Source organism: Aricia agestis, chromosome 13, assembly GCF_905147365.1.
Source record: "Aricia agestis chromosome 13, ilAriAges1.1, whole genome shotgun sequence".
NCBI lineage: Eukaryota > Metazoa > Arthropoda > Insecta > Lepidoptera > Lycaenidae > Aricia > Aricia agestis.
This window is the reverse complement of record NC_056418.1, coordinates 2,131,306-2,148,898: the sequence shown is the minus strand read 5'-3', so window position 1 is coordinate 2,148,898 and position 17,593 is coordinate 2,131,306. Positions and strand designations below refer to the sequence as shown.

The window sequence follows — 17,593 nt, the reverse complement described above, 5'->3', positions numbered from 1 at the left end:
GCTCATAAACAATAATCATAATATTCTCTTGTCTCCGAGATAACGTGTACACATCTTTTTTGATCGTAAATCGGCTAGAATAACCTCACGCCATCGTTACCATACTGACGCTCCGAGCTGCCAAGAAACGGCAAAAACGAAAAAATCTTATTCCCAACGACAGCGTGCTCACTGCTCACTGTGAGTAGTAAATAAATATAAGCCATTTTATGTAAATATTTTATTTTGTTCTACTCTCCTTTACGTCTCGTTCTTAGTCTCAATGTGGTCGTGAAATTCCCTTATCGACGTCCCAAAGCGGGTGGTGATCTGAGGCAAAGATCATGTACGGCGGCGAACGGAAAGGCTATAAATATTCAAAAGATGTGACGTCACGAATTGAACAGCAGGAAGTCGGCGAGTCTCTCCCCGACAGCTACAACGGCAGCCGCAGTGTTGCCGCGCGGCAGCAGCGGCAGCACCGACGCGTCCGCCACGCGCAGCCCCCTGACACCGCGGACCCTGAGCCTGTCATCCACCACCGTCCCCAGCGCCGCCGTGCCCACCGCGTGGTGGATCGACAGCGTCATGTGCCGCACGTAGCACTCCCAGTATCCCTCCGCGTCGTAGGCCGGGCAACCGGGAAACTCCAGTTTCAGGAACGAAGCCTCGTGCTCCTTGTAGACGGGAGTCTCCGCCAGGTCTCGGATGATCTTCATCGCCCGCACCAGCTCTGCGACGTCCTCGTCCTCGTGCAGGTAGTTGGGGAAGATCGTCGGAGGGGTCAGAGGGTCGGCGCTGGTGAGCTGGACGTACCCGCGGGATCGAGGCCGGAGGATCACCGGCGACGCCACCATCAGGCCGCTGTTGTCGTTGGCGTCGAACACTTGCTTCCAGATATGAGTGTTGAAGGGAGTGACTCGATCGAAAATGTGCTTCGATAGATTTATGATTCCCCTGTCCACGTAGGACATGATCGTTTGCATCGTCGGGACCTCACAGGCGCTACTGTTCCTCAGTTGTTTCCTGTCGAAATCGTAGCACGTGGTGTTGACGAAGGTCGTGATGTCTCCCAACCCGACTGTCGCCAGCGGGCCGCTTTTCGTCAGGAGCCACTGCACCGCATCTAGTCCCTTCTTAGCCAGGTTCAAAATACCGCCGGCGTTGCTGGCACCGTGATCTACTTTTATCAGCGCTAGTGACATAGCATGATCCGACATATCCTGACCGACGGGTAGATCTGATTTCACCGGTATGTTGAACTGTTCTAGATGCCGCTTCGGTCCCACTCCGGACAGCATCAGAATGTGAGGCGTCCCTATCGCCCCCGCGCTCAAGATCACCTCGCTCTTTGCAAATACGTTGAATACTTTCTTCTGCTTATATAGAACGGTTACACCTCGGGCGACATTGTTCTTATCTATTATTATTTTTAGACACTGCGCATTTTTTAACACTTTCAGGTTTTTTTGCACTGTTTTTCCTGTCAGGTAAGCCCGCGCCGCAGTCACTCGCTCGCCGTTGGAGACGTAGCCGGGGATCTGCGAGACGCCGATCTGAGACTCGGCGTTCATGTCAGGATTCTGTGGGAAGTTCAGGCTTCGAAAACCCTGGATTACTCGCGGGTGCCAGGGGTTTCCGGAGTCCGAGAAGTACTCTATCGGTATCGCGCCAGAAATATTGTGATGCGGTAGCGAGGTCTTCGGTAAATAAGGTGGGGGTTTCAGTCTTTGGGAACGAAGAATATAGGGTTTCATATCCTGCCACGTCCATCCGGTGAGGTTAAAGTCGAAGTCTTTCTGGTTGCCGCGAGTGTACATCATCTGGTTGATGCTGGTGGATCCTCCGAGGGCCTTTCCGCGGACAAAGCGGCAGTACTCGCCGTCGAGCCCCAGGCAGGATTTCGTATTTGGTAAAGTTTTGTACGCCCAATCCATATCGGAGCCAGCTAATGCTAGTGCTATTCCAGGGATCTGAAAGAGAACATTTACTCTCAAATTGGGTTTCATAAAGATTTTTAGTAGATCTGATCTAAAAATTTTGGACACTTACTTGTGAAATGAAGGCTGGTTCGTCGCCTGCCTCGACGAGCAGCACGGAGCGGCCGGCGCTCGCTAGCCGCCCGGCGACTGCGCTGCCGGCCGCGCCCGACCCCACCACTATGTACTCCCACACAGAACCCTCTGCATGGAAAGGAAACAATGTTAGTAAAGATTTTTTATGAAAGAAAACTTTGAAATTTAACTGAAAGGACCGTTAATTTTCGTTAATTACTTTGAGTTGGAAATTATTGCTTGTAATTAAATTAGTAGGTAGTCATTTTTCCTTCCATCCGCACATACGCGTACCTTTTACTTCCTCGGTGGTCCAGAAGGTTCTGAAGGCGTCTCGTTTGACTAGAGCTTGTATAAGCGCCCCGGTCCACACCGCTATCACCACTACCGCTACCACTGTCAATAAATAGTAGTTTCAAAAAACGCTTTTTGATTTTTTTTTTATGAAATAAGGGGGCAAACGAGCAAACGGGTCACCTGATGGAAAGCAACTTCCGTCGCCCATGGACACTCGCAGCATCAGAAGAGCTGCAGGTGCGTTGCCGGCCTTTTAAGAGGGAATAGGGGAGGGTAGGGATGGGAAGGGAAGGGAATAGGGGAGGGTAGGGAAGGGAATAGGGTAGGGGATTGGGCCTCCGGTAAACTCACTCACTCGGCGAAACACAGCGCAAGTGCTGTTTCACGCCGGTTTTCTGTAAGAACGTGGTATTTCTCCGGTCGAGCCGGCCCATTCGTGCCGAAGCATGGCTCTCCCACGTCATTTTTACGTTCCCACGTTAAATTTTTTTCACAAATTTTAACAAATTTTTGCATTGTCATTCGAATTAATTGGACTACTGGAGATGAGTAAAGATCGTGCTCAAAGATTAAGTTACATGCATAAAGACATGACGAATCTATAAACGTTCCGTTTTTTTCCATTTGGCTACGGAACCCTAAAAATCTAGATAGGACTACAAAACAAATGCTGATGCTAGTTGCAATAAGATTTGTTGGCATTTCAATGTGATTTTCCTCAATTGTTTTACTCAATGATGTGATTTTCCTCAATTGTTTAAAATATAAGATGAGTTTTGTCGTAATTAATATATTCCAAATGCGAAAACGACTCAATGACCTACCGCCTTTTTATTAAACCAAAATATCACGTTTTTGCTCTAAGAATGCCTTAAGAAGCCGATTTATGATAGACCTATTTATGACAGGCTTTAACGTTTTTATTCATTATACAGGGTGCTACACAGGCACAGGGTGTAATAAAAATAAGTGATAATACTTTAGGTTGTGTAACTGATGATTACACATTGCATAATTTGTTACTTTTACATTCTTGACGTCTACAACAATATTTTTTTGTACAAAAAAAATAAATTCATATAGGGCTGAGCCTCTGCTTTTGTAAATACTTTGAGGCTACTAGGTGATTGGGGCAGACAGGTAAGCGATAATTGAATTTTGCCGCAACGGAGTTGCGGGCGTCTAAACGGCCTGTAGCCAAGCCAATATCAGTCGCTTACCTTTAACAAAGGTCTCTAACTGGAAGTTCTTAGGCGGCGGGCGAACCGCAAGCTCGGGCAGCGACAGCCGCATGCCGCGCCGACTCCACTGGTCCAGCTCGTTTGCCAGCGCCATCTGAAATTAGTTTTCTTTGAGTATCTTCCTCCTTCTCTAGCTAGTCGTGTTCCTCATGTCTGACGGTCGTAGTCTCCCCCCTCTATGACCTTCCTTCTTATGATGTTATGCCAGCTATTCCTATCATGTTATGATCAATATAACATCATGAGGATACGTATTATCACGGTGATGAAGATACCTTCATTCCCAAGTATTTTTAGCATCGTTAGTATCATCATCATCGTGAATATCTTCATCATCATTGGTATCTTCATCACCGTGAATAACTTCATCGTCGTTATTATCGTCGTTATTATCTTCATCATCGTCTGTATTATCTATCATTGTGACCATTATAAAATCAACAGTATAATGAATCTTAATGAAAAATGAAAATGCAAACAAGAAGAATTGTTGATAATAATTTCAAATACCTTTTTAATGCAAAGAATTCTATTTTAAATAGAAGTCTTTGGTTTATCTCTCCTACTACTGGATATCATGTCACTTGGTTTCATCAACATGTTTCTAACTTAATAGTTTTTCTTGCAGTACCTGCCTACTTTACTCGTAGTTCGTACACAATCATCGCCTTAAAGCTCATCACAAAACAAACTTACCTTTATTCTTATACAAGTTAATTATCCAAATAGTTAACTAACTTCTTGAAATAACTCCAGTTCAATCCAAACGGTAGACTCAAAAACGTTAACACAGATAATATTTAGTATATACCTAAGCTAGATTTTAATTTACAAATATGTAAATCTATACAATCATACCTTTCTCTGTTCGACAGTGGCTGCTGGTGTAACCTCTGATGAACGCTGTAGACGCTATATAAAATATAAAATGGCGGGTTAGACGTCACGGCCGTTATTATGGACCATTTGCTCACATATTTGGCGATGCTCATTTGCGGCCGAATAAAAAGCGTGAATACAAAAATATTTACCTCAACCATGACGGAATATTTTCGGTAGAAGTTTCCCTTCTTTGGACCCCGTAGCTTTTGATATTTTGTAAGTTAAAATATATGTTTTTGACACCCCATATTATTTTAAAACAAAGTTGCTTTTTTTCCCTCATGTCCCTTTGTTCCCTTTAATCTTTAAAACTACGCAACGGATTTTGATGATTCTTTCAGTGTTATATATCTATACATATAAATAAAATTGGAGTGTCTGTTTGTAATTTTAAAATAACCGTTTTTTACTACATGCATATGAATATTTATACGGTACTTACACCAAAAAAATAATTTCTAGAATTTTTGTCTGTCTGTATGTCTGTCTGTTCTGGCTAATCTCCGAAATGGCTGGACCGATTTTGACGGGACTTTTATTGGCAGATAGCTGATGTAATAAGGAGTAACTTAGGCTACTTTTTAACCGACTTCCAAAAAGGAAGAGGACATTTTTTACTTTTTTATTTTTTACCTGTGAATTTAACATTTTGTTGCGGGTAACAGCTAGTAATATTATAAAACAAAGTCGCTTTTTACCCGCATGTCCCTTTGTTCCCTTTAATCTTTAAAACTACGTAACGGATTTTGATGATTCTTTCAGTGTTAGATAGCCCATTTATTGAGGAAGGCTATAGGCTATATTTTCTCACGCTAAGACTATTAAGGAGAATGTGGAAAAAACGGGAAAAATTATTTGAAAGGGCTTATCTCGCGAACTGCTGGAGCAATTTTTATATTATTTGGCACAGATAAGAAGTAGACCAGGTGAAGGTTCATAGGCTATCGATTTTAATCATTTTTTCAGTGGCTATATATTTTATACCCGTGCGACGCTGGGGCACCCCGCACCCGCCCCTAAGTTCTATGTCAAGTGTCTCAGTTCTAGGCTGGAACTGACTTCAAACGAATGAAAATTGAGTACAGAATAAGTTGAGATTTAGTCGAATTTTGAAAACGGCACTATTGAAGAATAAGAATTATTTCATACTTTTTAGATCATCTTAGAATATTGTTTTTTACTTCGGAAGTCGGGTTAAATTTCTTGTTAAAAAATAATAATTTAATTCATCTTGGCTAACCCACTTCTGTAGAACGTCTATCTTCGGTAAAGTATAAAGCTCAATTTATTTACCTTATTTTCTTTAGGATAACATGAAATATCGTTTACCAATGCGGCACAGTATAGTGCCAATACAGTTGAAGTTTGAACCCTTTATTTACTGCTCAAACTCAATTCATTGCTCAGGGTATCTAACAAGAATTAGGGTTCCACTGCCATCTTGTAAAGGTTTGTTGATCTTAATTTTTTTAGGTTGTAAAAAATAATGATCCGTGGTATATGGGTTTATTCTTCTGACTTATGTCTGCAAGATATTGCGGACGTAAATCAACTAATTACTTTAAACGTATGTTATTATGTTATAAGCAAATATAAAGCTCTATATTTGGTGCACGGACGTACGTTAGCTCCTCGAACCTTCTAGGACGGTTAGTTGGCTTGTAGATAATTAAAAAGGTGTTGGGAAAAAGTAGGTGACGTCTATAATATAATGTGTCCTAACACCAGTATCCGTTATATCAATTTGTTGATAAAATATGCCATAAGCGAAGCAAGCAGAACCTAAAGCAGGGGCACCAAATGGCGGACCGCGGTTCGCATCCGTGTGCCGACCATGCATTTTCGAAGATGAACTTCGTTGAAATAAATTTCGGTCTCGACTTACTGATCAACATCTCCAGATTCAGTTTATATATACAGGGTGTAACAAAAACTAGTGATAATACTTTAAGGTGTGTACGTGTTCCTTGTAGAGACTTCACTGTGAAAGTAGCAGCGATGAAAGACCAACATTTTTTTTTTCACTTTTGTATGGGGAAACTCGTGACGCTCGGGCCCTTGCCCATACAAAAGTGAAAAAAAAATTTGGTCTTTCATCGCTGCTACTTTCACAGTGAAGTCTCTACAAGGAACACGTACACACCCTCAAGTATTATCACTTATTTTTGTTACACACTGTATATAGCTATAGCTTGCACCATTATTTCACTCCAAACGTCAGAGTGATAACAATTACCTACAAAAATTGTCTCCATTCTCATTGATATAATTGTAAATGATGATGAAAAGAAAAACCTTTGTAATTTCCGCAATGTGCGGACCACGAATCATTTCTTAAAATTGACCCCAAGCGAAACTAATTGATGACCCCTGACCTAAAGTATTAACGCTTAGGGTTACGCTTAGGGTCAATAATTCAGACCGTAAGGGTTGTAGGGACCATGACTGTAATATGTGTGAATGTGCGAGTGTCAGCAGTTTTATGTCTGGGAGGCGAAGTACGAGTATGTTAGAGACGACGGGCAGTCACTGCGTGAGGCCTTGTCAGTATGTACGAGTGTTAGTTTCGGGACAATAAAAGGCCAAGTGTAATATCAGTTGCAACCCGGGGACTTAATAATGACTAATGAGTGACTAGAGAGACTCACAGGGTCAATTCAGACCATAAAGTTAATATACCTAGTGGAATAGAGAAACAAAGGCTTGAGCAAGAGAGATGTCACTATCAGTAACACTGCGTGGTAAAAAGAGACGTGTGATACATGACAGCAGCACTCTTTTTTTGACGTCCAGTCGGCACGTGCCGCACGTTGACAATTTAATCTCATAGAACTCATGTTCAATCATGCTTGTGTAAGTGTATACGTACACATATTTTTCACACAGATGAAAACCAATTTCGGTTTCGTTTGACAGCTCGAGATTGTTGCTCTATTCCGCTAGGTATATTAACTTTATGATTCAGACCGCAACGCGCGTTTCCTAAGCGTGAGACGTCTTGCAAATCTGTTAAATTCATACCTACTTACTTGCTTACTTTATAAAATTCTTAATAATTTAATGAAATGGAATCATAGACTTATTTATAATGGAATATGTATAATGTAATGAGATAATATTTAAATTTATTACTTTTTATAATTAATGTCATAAGATTTTAAATTATTTTGCACGCCACTTATAGGCAGAATGTTGGATCCATTTAAATAATATTGTGAGACTTTTTTGTACCACATTTATGCAATAAATCATTATTATCATTATCATTATCATTAATCATTATCATTACTTGAAATTAATCTAAGCGTCGCGTTGCGTTTGTTACACAGCTCTGTATATAAATTCATTCATCATTAATAATTATAATTATTTGATCAGTCTCTAGAAAATTTCCATTTAATTCTAAGACCTTTCACAACTTATAAAAGAGACATAGAATCCGTAGAAAACATAAAAGGATTGCTTTTGTCTAGACTCAAACCTCTAACCTATCTAACCTATTTGATATGTTAATTTTGTCTTTACCTTTGTACGGCTATCTATACATATAAATAAAATTGGAGTGTCTGTTTGTAATATTGAAAGAGCTGTTTTTTACTACATGCATATTGCATAATATAAATGTATCTAAGGATACAGACACCAAAACAACATTTTTTACAACTTTTGTCTGTATGTCTGTTTGTTCCGGCTAATCTCTGAAATGGCTGGAGCGATTTCGACGGGACTTTTTAGGCACATAGCTGATGTAGTAAGGAATAACTTAATCTACTTTTTAACCGACTTCCGAAAAGGAGGAGGATATATTTTACTTTTTTTATAAGGGAACCCTAAAAAGGGGATTTTTTTTCTCTTTTACTTTTTTCAAACTCATTTTCAACTCATACCGTCGCCGACGCGACGGTATGAGTTTGCAGGTTCGCACGAGTGCTAATCTAAGGGCCATTCCCAATATTTGATCTATCTCTGGTTTTGCCCTACTAGAGATAGGAATAGCTCACATTAGACATTAGAGACATATATTTTATGTCAATTGTGAGCTATTCCTATATAATATATATATAATATAATTGTATATATATATATATATATATATATATATATATATATATATATATATATATATATATATATATATATATATATATATATATATATATACAATTATAATTCGCATACGTCTAGTCGGACTTACACAAATACCGTGCCGAATGGTCGGAGTGGGGTGTGTTGTTTTTTCGTTACGAAATTTCTTGATTCGGTCGCCGCGCTAAAAGCCCGCAATAGGTAAAAGCTATGCAACAGCTTAAAAAATCAATAAAATTACGCAGTAACAAAATATGTTGATTTATTTCACTACCGTATAGAACAGTTCCCAAACTTATTTTGTCTACTGCCCACTTTGAGAACAAATAACGTTTATGCTTTGGCCTAAGCCTTAGCGCCCCCATTGTTTCAATTTAAAATGCATCCGGATAAAATAAATTACCCCCCAAGCCTCTACACAACGCCCCCATTTTTTTCTGGGTCTGGGTCCCCTTTAGACCTTCAGCGCCCACAGGGGGGCGTTATCGCGGACTTTGGAAAAGGCTGGTATAGAATTTCTGATGATGTAACTTTCCCGCTTTTGGTAGGGACAGGACAACGTTTTCCGGACGCACTAGCATAACCAAAATACGGTTAGCAAAAACACACCTAGGCGCACTACAAAAATACGGTTAGCAAAAACACTCCTATTATATGCTGTAATTTACTTGGAAACTTTAGCGGATTTCTCATTAAAATGTTCGCTCGCACGAGTTTATAAGTTTTGTTCGTGAGGTATATTTGAAGCTAAAGTTTCTCGTTACTATTTCTATTTAGTCGCGACTGGCGAGTGGCGACTGTTGAGACTGTAGTTTACTCCAATGTCGGAAAACACAATAATGTTGTATTGTGTTAAGTAGAATTTCAGAAATGCTTAATACTTCCTTATTATAGATGCGAAAGTGTGTATATCTGTTACCTCTTACCGCCAAAACCGCTGAACGGATCTTGCTGTTTGGTATGGGATTACTTTGAATCTCGGAAAAGGATGAAGAACCTCAAATTCAAGGCATGCTTTATATTCTCGTAATGCCGAAACCAGGTGGTAGCGGTCATTGACCTCCATTAAAAAAAACTCGTAATATTTCATCGTTTTCTATACAAACTGCAACATTGAAGTGTAAGTGTTTCTAGCTTAAGGGCGATATGGTGTTTTGCATACTCCCTTAGAACCATAGACTTATTTATATACTTTAGAACTGAGTATGAGAATAGCTTAGAACCTATAAAAAGTTGGAGATTTTCCGATGATGATATAAGACGTCAATATATTTTTTTAACATAACTAGACTCCTACACTATAAAGTCAATGACCGCTGGCGCCATCCTATTTTGTTTTGACTAATTAGCTCAGTCAACAAAGTAGTTATAGAATGCGTGAGCGGGAACCTAAGCAATTTCTGCAGAAACTTATTCAGGGTGGTTAAGGACAAAACATACTAAAGGCCTGACGTCTAGGAGGTAAGCCGGAGGGAGGGGAGGGCGACTAAGGTCTAAATTTTTGGTTTTTGGTCAATAACTAAAAAAATATGCGCTGTAGCAAAAAATATTCTATGACGACATTAAAGCTTATTAAATTCGCTTTAAATTAGATTCTATACAGTTTTTCCAAATTCTCATCCGTTTTCGAACTACACGCTCAGGCTCACCTCCTAGACGTCAGGACTTATATTATGCCTTCTAAATCAAAACCTATAAAATATTATGTTTACAAACTTTGTATGACACTGACACATGACTGATGATGACATTTTTTTTTTCACAACACTTGACTGTTTGTTTATTCTTTTTTAATTTATTTTCGTGTAATGCCAGTGACATTTATATTTAATTAATTCTTAATAATTTAATGGGTTTAATTAATTGTAATGAGTAATTTTTTTATATAATTCCATACAATTTAAAATCATTTTGCACGCCACTTATTAGGCAGAATGTTGGATCTATTTAAGCAATATTGTAAGACCTTTTGTACCACATTTATGCAATAAATTATTCTTATTCTTATGTTTTGTCCCTGATCACCCTGAATACGTTCCAGCAGAAATCGCTTAGGTTCCCGCTCACGCACTCTATACCCTCTTTTCAGTTTTTTTTTTTTTTTTTTTTTTTTTTTTTTTTTTTTTTTTTTTTTTTTTTTTTATTTCTGAGTAGATTTTAAGAAAATACTTTCAGAATGTTAATATTAGCTACGGTGCCTACCACCGGTTCGGGAACTATCCCGGCGAGAAGAACCGGCGTAAGAAACTCGCACGGGGCCCACTTTTTTTACCAAAAAAAAGTGAGGTAAAAAAAATTAATCTTTTAAAATAAAATTTACAATGCTGTAACTTAAAATTATACAATGTCAACATACATACATAGTAAGTCATGTACAATAATGTAGAAGTAGCCTTGTAAGCAGCCATCCTACTCCCAAGATGTGCCATCATTTATGAAATCATTGACCTTATAATAGGCTTTGGCACACAAACGCTCTTTGACTACTTTCTTAAATTTATTAATGGAAAGATTTTTAACGTTTTCTGGGATTTTATTGAAAAGGCGTATACATTGACCTTTAAAAGATTTACTGACTTTACTAAGTCTGATCACTGGCAAATCTAGCTTGTACTTATTTCTGGTGTTTCTACAATGAATGTCACCTTTGGCTTTAAATTTACATATATTTTTTCTAACATGTATTACATTATCTAAAATGTATTGAGAAGCTACTGTCAGAATACCAATTTCTTTAAACTTTTCTCTCAAAGATTCAAATGTAGACATTTTGTAAATCGAACGTATAGCTCGCTTCTGCAGCACAAATATAGTATTAATATCGGCAGCGTTTCCCCATAAAAGGATACCATATGACATTCTACTGTGAAAATAGCTAAAGTATACTAATCGTGCAGTGTCTTCGTCAGAAATTTCCCTAATCTTTCTGACTGCATATGCTGCAGAACTGAGTCTATCTGCGAGTTTAGCAATATGAGGACCCCACTGTAATTTACTATCTAGTGTAATACCTAAAAATACAGTAGTGTCCACCAAATTCATTTTCTCATCATTCAATAGTACATTGGTTTGAACTTGCCGTACATTGGGCAAAGTAAACTTTAAACATTTAGTTTTCGTAGAATTCAAAAGTAAATTATTAACATTAAACCAATGTACTATTTTTGAAAGAGTACAGTTTACCTCGTCGTAATTAGACTGTTGTCTCTTCACTTTAAAAATAAGTGAAGTGTCATCAGCAAAAAGTACTATTTCATTATCATTATCCTTAACTAGATAAGGTAGGTCATTTATGTAGACGAGAAAAAGAAACGGGCCTAAAATAGATCCCTGTGGGACACCTAATTCTATTTTGGTTCCATTTGATCTCTTATTATTGATTTCAACCCTTTGAGTCCTATTTTTGAGGTAAGATGTCAAAAGGTTGAGTGCTGAGTCCCTTATGCCATAGTGGTGTAATTTCCTAATCAATGTAGCATGCTCGACACAGTCGAAGGCCTTAGAGAGGTCACAGAAGACACCTAAGGCATCCTGCGATCCCTCCCAAGCTTCAAATATACTACATAGAAGACCTATACCAGCATCCGTTGTGGAACGACCCTTAGTAAAACCGTATTGATTTTCGTGTAATAAATTATTTGAATTAAAGTGTACCAATAGCTGTTTTAAAATTATTTTTTCAAATATTTTGCTAAGAGTCGGTAAAATCGATATAGGTCTGTAATTTGTCGGATCAGACTTAATTCCCGCTTTAAATAAAGGTATAACCTTGCTGTGCTTCATTAAGTCAGGAAAAACACCATTCTCTATACAGTTATTAAAAATCATTGCTAGATGAGGAGCTATGATGTCAATTACTGATTTAATAATTTTAGTAGACAATCCCCAAAGATCGGTGGTATTCTTAATGTTTAATAATTTAAAAGTATCAATAATGTCTTTGGGGTCAATCTCTCTAAACTTAAAATTGACATTACATTCCTTTACATTATCTTTGAGTAGTTTTTCGGCAGCTGCAGGTGAGGAGTTTAAGTTTTTCGTAGTTGAAACCGGAATGTCAGCAAGGAATTTTTCAAAGGCTGTCGCAACTTCTAGGTCATTGGTAATTTCTTTATTTTCAAAATACAGTTGAAAATCCGAGCTACGACAGGTGACGTTTCCAGTCTCACCAGCTATTACCTTCCAAGTAGTTTTAATTTTATTTTTGGAATTTTTAATCTTTTTCTTTATGTACATAGCCTTAGCAGATTTGCAAACTTTTCTAAAAGTTTTAGAATAGTTTTTAACGTATTCTTTAAATGCTACACTATTATTAAAACATTTTTCTTCATACAGACTATACAATCTTTGCCTGCTTATTTTAATTCCTGCAGTCGCCCATTTAGTAAAATTATTTTTCATTTTTTTATTTCAGTCATTCGTTAACCGGACTAAATTTACTTTACTTAACACCCAGTTTCTAATTTTGTATACCTAACAACCCTAAAAGGGAAACCGAGGCATTATAGACAGTGATTTGTGTGTTATGGAAAATTATTCATTGAAATTTCTATAGGACCTTCGCTTCTATAGGAACGTCTTGAACAGCTTGATAGCTTGAGTATAATAGTATTGTTCTACGTCTTAGAGCTCAGGCATTGTACTTCACAACGTATCCCTTCTTCTATTCATGTTGTATCATAATATATTTTGATGAAAGATAGGATCAGGTAGAACAGCGGCTGTTGTTGATAACATCACAATAGACAGAACGAACCAGTAGGCCGTAGAAGTCGAATTTACTGCCGTACTTAGGCCGGTATAAATAGTCAGTAGTCAGTACTGAAGATGCATCTCGGTCTCAAGACACGGTTCCGGCTCTGTGATTGGTTGGGTGTCAAAATTTGGACCGAACCGCGTCTTGAGACCGCATCTTAAGTACTGACTATTTATACCGGCCTTAGAGACTAAGAATAATTTAACACTGCTACCTCAACTGTATATTTAAAATTAAAATTTTGACATATTAGCTCCTTACATTAACTGTCAATATCTTCATCTCTATCACAATAGACATAACTACCTCTATCTTCATCAATTAAATGTCTATAAGGGCCCTTTCACACGACGTTCATTTGCGCGCTGTCGACGCGCGTTTCTGATGCGAGTGTCATCTCCGCGTTTTCATCGCGTTTTGGCAGATATTACACGCTTTTTTTGACGCAAATGAAACGCGCGTTTGTATCGATACAGACGCAAGTTGAACACTATTGAAACGCGCTTTGAATACATGCAGTGTTGCCCAACCGTCAGCCACGGACCCCTTAGAACACAAGCACAGTTTTCCCCACGGAATACATAATATTAATATTATTGTTATAATTTATTATATTCCGTGGTTTTCCCAGACCCCCTGAATAAAACACGTAGCAAATAAATTCGGATTATGTATCATGGTCCCCCATACATATTATGACAAAAGTTCGAAAAGTGTTAATTTTTCACCAATTTGGAAATAAAAAAGATTTTCATTTTCATATAGGTACTCGGTCCACGGACCACAGTTTGGGAAATACTGCTCTAGTGCTAAAGAATGATTTTTTCCTTTCAACCTTCAAAACGACTCTCAGCCGATCACGTCACGTTTTCTTCATCTGATAAAGTAAAACTAAATTAAAATTTTCATAAAAAAATTACCACAAAGGTTTGTTTATGAAATCTGAAATCTAAAAGTATAATTAAGTCTAAACAAGACTTAATGAATAATTACAGTTTTTGTGAAGTCGCATAAACAGTTGCGGAACTTTTGAATTAATATTTTCAAGAATTTATTTTTATCATTAAAGAATTTAATCTACTACGAGAGATAAAATATATTTATAAATTACTAGATGACCCCCGCACCATAGTAACTATTTAGGAATCAGTATCTCTACCATGAATTTAAAGCTATAGTATTTATCGATACTCGTAACTCGATACCGACTACGTAAATATTTAGTACTAGATGATGCCCGCAACTCCGTTGCGCCAAAACTCGTTTATCGCGGTGGAACCGTACATTTTTCCGGGATAAAAAGTATCCAATGTCCTTTCCCGGGACTCGAAGTATCTCCATGCCAAATTTCAGCAAAATCGGTCCAGCGGTTTGGGCGTGAAGAGGTAACAGACAGACAGACAGACAGACAGACACACTTTCGCATTTATAATATTAGTATATTAGTAAGGATGGCAAATTTTACAGCGGCTCTAGCGGTTACTTGCGGAACTAAAATCGCCATACTAAATATTTACGTAGTTTATTTATTTATTTTACACTTTATTGCACACAAAACCATTAAAAAGTAACATAATATTGGAAAGACGACACACAGGTACTGCTTATCTCTAAAAGAAATTTCCTCCAGCAGTCCTAAGCTTAGAGAAATTTGAACAGAAACATCAGATAGGGCGTGCACAGATAATAATTAATATTGATGAACAATTTAAATTACAACATTAAAATACAATAATTAAACTATACTTTTATACTACAATACTTAGATACTAATAATACTAGTAGTTGGTATCGAGTATCGATAAATACTATATAGCTTTAAACTCATGGTAAGGCTACTGTGCCCGCACGTAAGGCTGCGTTTCCACCAGAGCTGTCAATGAAGCAATTCTATTGGTTTTCAAAAACACATTCCTCGCAACACAGCTCCGCTCAGCTCTGGTGGAAAGGCAGCCTAATGCCCCGTGTCCCCTTCACCCCATCTTTGCTAAATACTAAGCGTCCACAGATATTAATATTATTATTATTATAAACCTAGCCTATAGGTCAACCTGACTAGACACGATCAGTGAAAAAAAGGGTTCCGTACCAATATAGAGCAAAATTAGGCCAAACAATGTGTTTTATGTATGGCAGCCCCCTTTTAATTTTTTATTTTATTTTAATATTATTATTAAATATTAAAGTACACATATTATAACTAAGGATTTTGTGAAAAATTCGAGTACCTACCTGTTGCCATTTATATTGATATACTTAGAGCAAAAAAGGCCAAAAAAATTACGTTTGTTGTATGAGAGCCCCCCCTTAAATATTTATTTTATTTTGTATTACTAGATGACGCCCGCAACATTGTTGCATCGCACGGGAACCGTACACATTAGTAGTTTTTATTATTTGTAGGTTTTTAGTATATTTTGTTGTTATAGCGGCAACAGATATACACAATCCGTGAAAATTTCACCTCTTTAGATATTACCGTTCTTGAGTTATAGCCTGGAGACAGACAGACGGACAGAAGGACAGACAACGAAGTCTTAGTAATAGGGTCCCGTTTTTACCCTTTGGGTACGGAATCCTAAAAACACACGGTGGAAGCCAACCAAGGTGACTGATGAATGAGGATGGCTTATTTTTCGCGTGGAACGTGGTCCTTCTTTGTTGAATCAGTTAATCCATACTTAACGCCTCCGTGGCCTAGTGGTATAGAGCGCGGCTCTTGACTCTGAGGTCGAATCGAACCCACGACGGGTTCGATTCCCGCGTTGGAAACGTGCTATTTCCAAGTTTAGTTAGGACAATGCAGGCTGATCACCTGATTGTCTGACAAGTAAGATGATCCATGCGTCGGATGGGCATGTAAAAAGTCGGTCCTGCGCCCGATCTCTCGCCAGTCGTGTCGGTCTTCCGTCCCACTGGGTTATGAGAGTAAAGGAATAGAGAGTGCTCTTCTGTACTGCGCACACACTTGGGCACTATAAAATTACTCCTGCGTAGCTTGCCTGGTTTCAATGAAATCGGCCACCGTCACCGAAACCGGTGTGGGAGCTATTATTATTATAATCCATACTTAATATTATAAACTCGTCCTCGTCCTCTGCACGTCCCGGGAAAGGCAAAGGATACTTATTATCTCAAAATGTGTATGGTTCCCGTGCGATGCAACAATGTTGCGGTAATCATCTAGTGATACAGATAATACAAAGTATTGTATAGCGATTCATATTCAGATCCTTCACGGGAGATGGGCAGACGTTGGCTCAACGTCTCCAAGGATCCGGGATTTGCGGTGAAAAACGCGAGAAACCCGATAGCAATATCCGGGCTATCCCGCGACGGATGTCCCCCCGTTTAGTCCCCTATGTCCCCGGCGACGTTGTTCGTGGATAACGAGGTGGAAGGCAGCAGGGCCGGATCTACCATCGTACCTTCGAGGAGGGCGCGAATGATAAAAAAAAATTGTTTTATTTTTAATAATATTGAAACAAATATTTCAAAAAGTCTACATGGTGCCTTAGGTTTGTTGGTATTACGAACTGTCAATGTTTTATAACGCTAGCTAAGAGGGCGACTAACCCCAAAAAATAAACATCGTCCTTCTCTCTTCACACTCACGCCCGTCTTTCATATGCCAGGTGAAAAAGAACGACGCGGATTCATCGCCAAATTAGTTTTTTCTCAATAACTCGATAAATATACAACATTTTAAAAATCCGCTAGGTCGATATCTCAATGATAGAATTTTATACAACGTGTTTAAGTATTAACTTAGTGCAATGCACGGCTATGGCAATAAATGAAAAATTCGTGAAAATTAGATGCATCTTTGTGATTTTTTTCTATCGAGAAAATTTTAAGATATCGTGTTTTTGCTCAGATCGAATTCTCGGAAATATAATGTAGTATCTAATTTTAGAAAATGAAACAATTCGAGGCTTATTTTCAAGTATAAAAAAGAATTATAAATTCGACACTTTAGGGTTAGTCGCCCTAACATTTGCCGCGTGGCCGAGATCACACCAAAATCTTGTTTTTTTACTTATCTTAGCTCAAAATTGACTTAAAAAATTCAAACGACAAAATATATGTAGTTAATGAAAAATGAAATTGTCGATCTATTGGCGTGCGTTTCAAATAAACGTAAGTTGTAAATACTAGGGAGATACTGAATGTATGCTTGAATTTGAATAAATTAGTATTAATTTGGAAGCTGATATCATGAGTATAATTAACAAAAATAGGAAATTAATAACGGCGAAAGGAATGATCATATTATTATGCTGAAGATTATTGCTGTA

General features: G+C 38.2%; 1 protein-coding gene across 1 annotated transcript; it reads right to left on the bottom strand.

The window, feature by feature from the left end:
* Positions 1 to 294: 294 nt before the first annotated feature.
* LOC121733297 (glucose dehydrogenase [FAD, quinone]-like) lies at positions 295 to 3,668 on the bottom strand. Its single transcript, XM_042123512.1, has 4 exons — positions 3,551 to 3,668; positions 2,328 to 2,429; positions 2,032 to 2,162; positions 295 to 1,952 (listed from the first exon to the last, which is right to left on the bottom strand). The coding sequence occupies exons 1-4, from the start codon at positions 3,663 to 3,665 to the stop codon at positions 372 to 374; spliced, it is 1,929 nt and encodes a 642-aa protein (XP_041979446.1). The 5' UTR covers positions 3,666 to 3,668; the 3' UTR covers positions 295 to 371.
* Between the last annotated feature and the right edge of the window lie 13,925 nt (positions 3,669 to 17,593).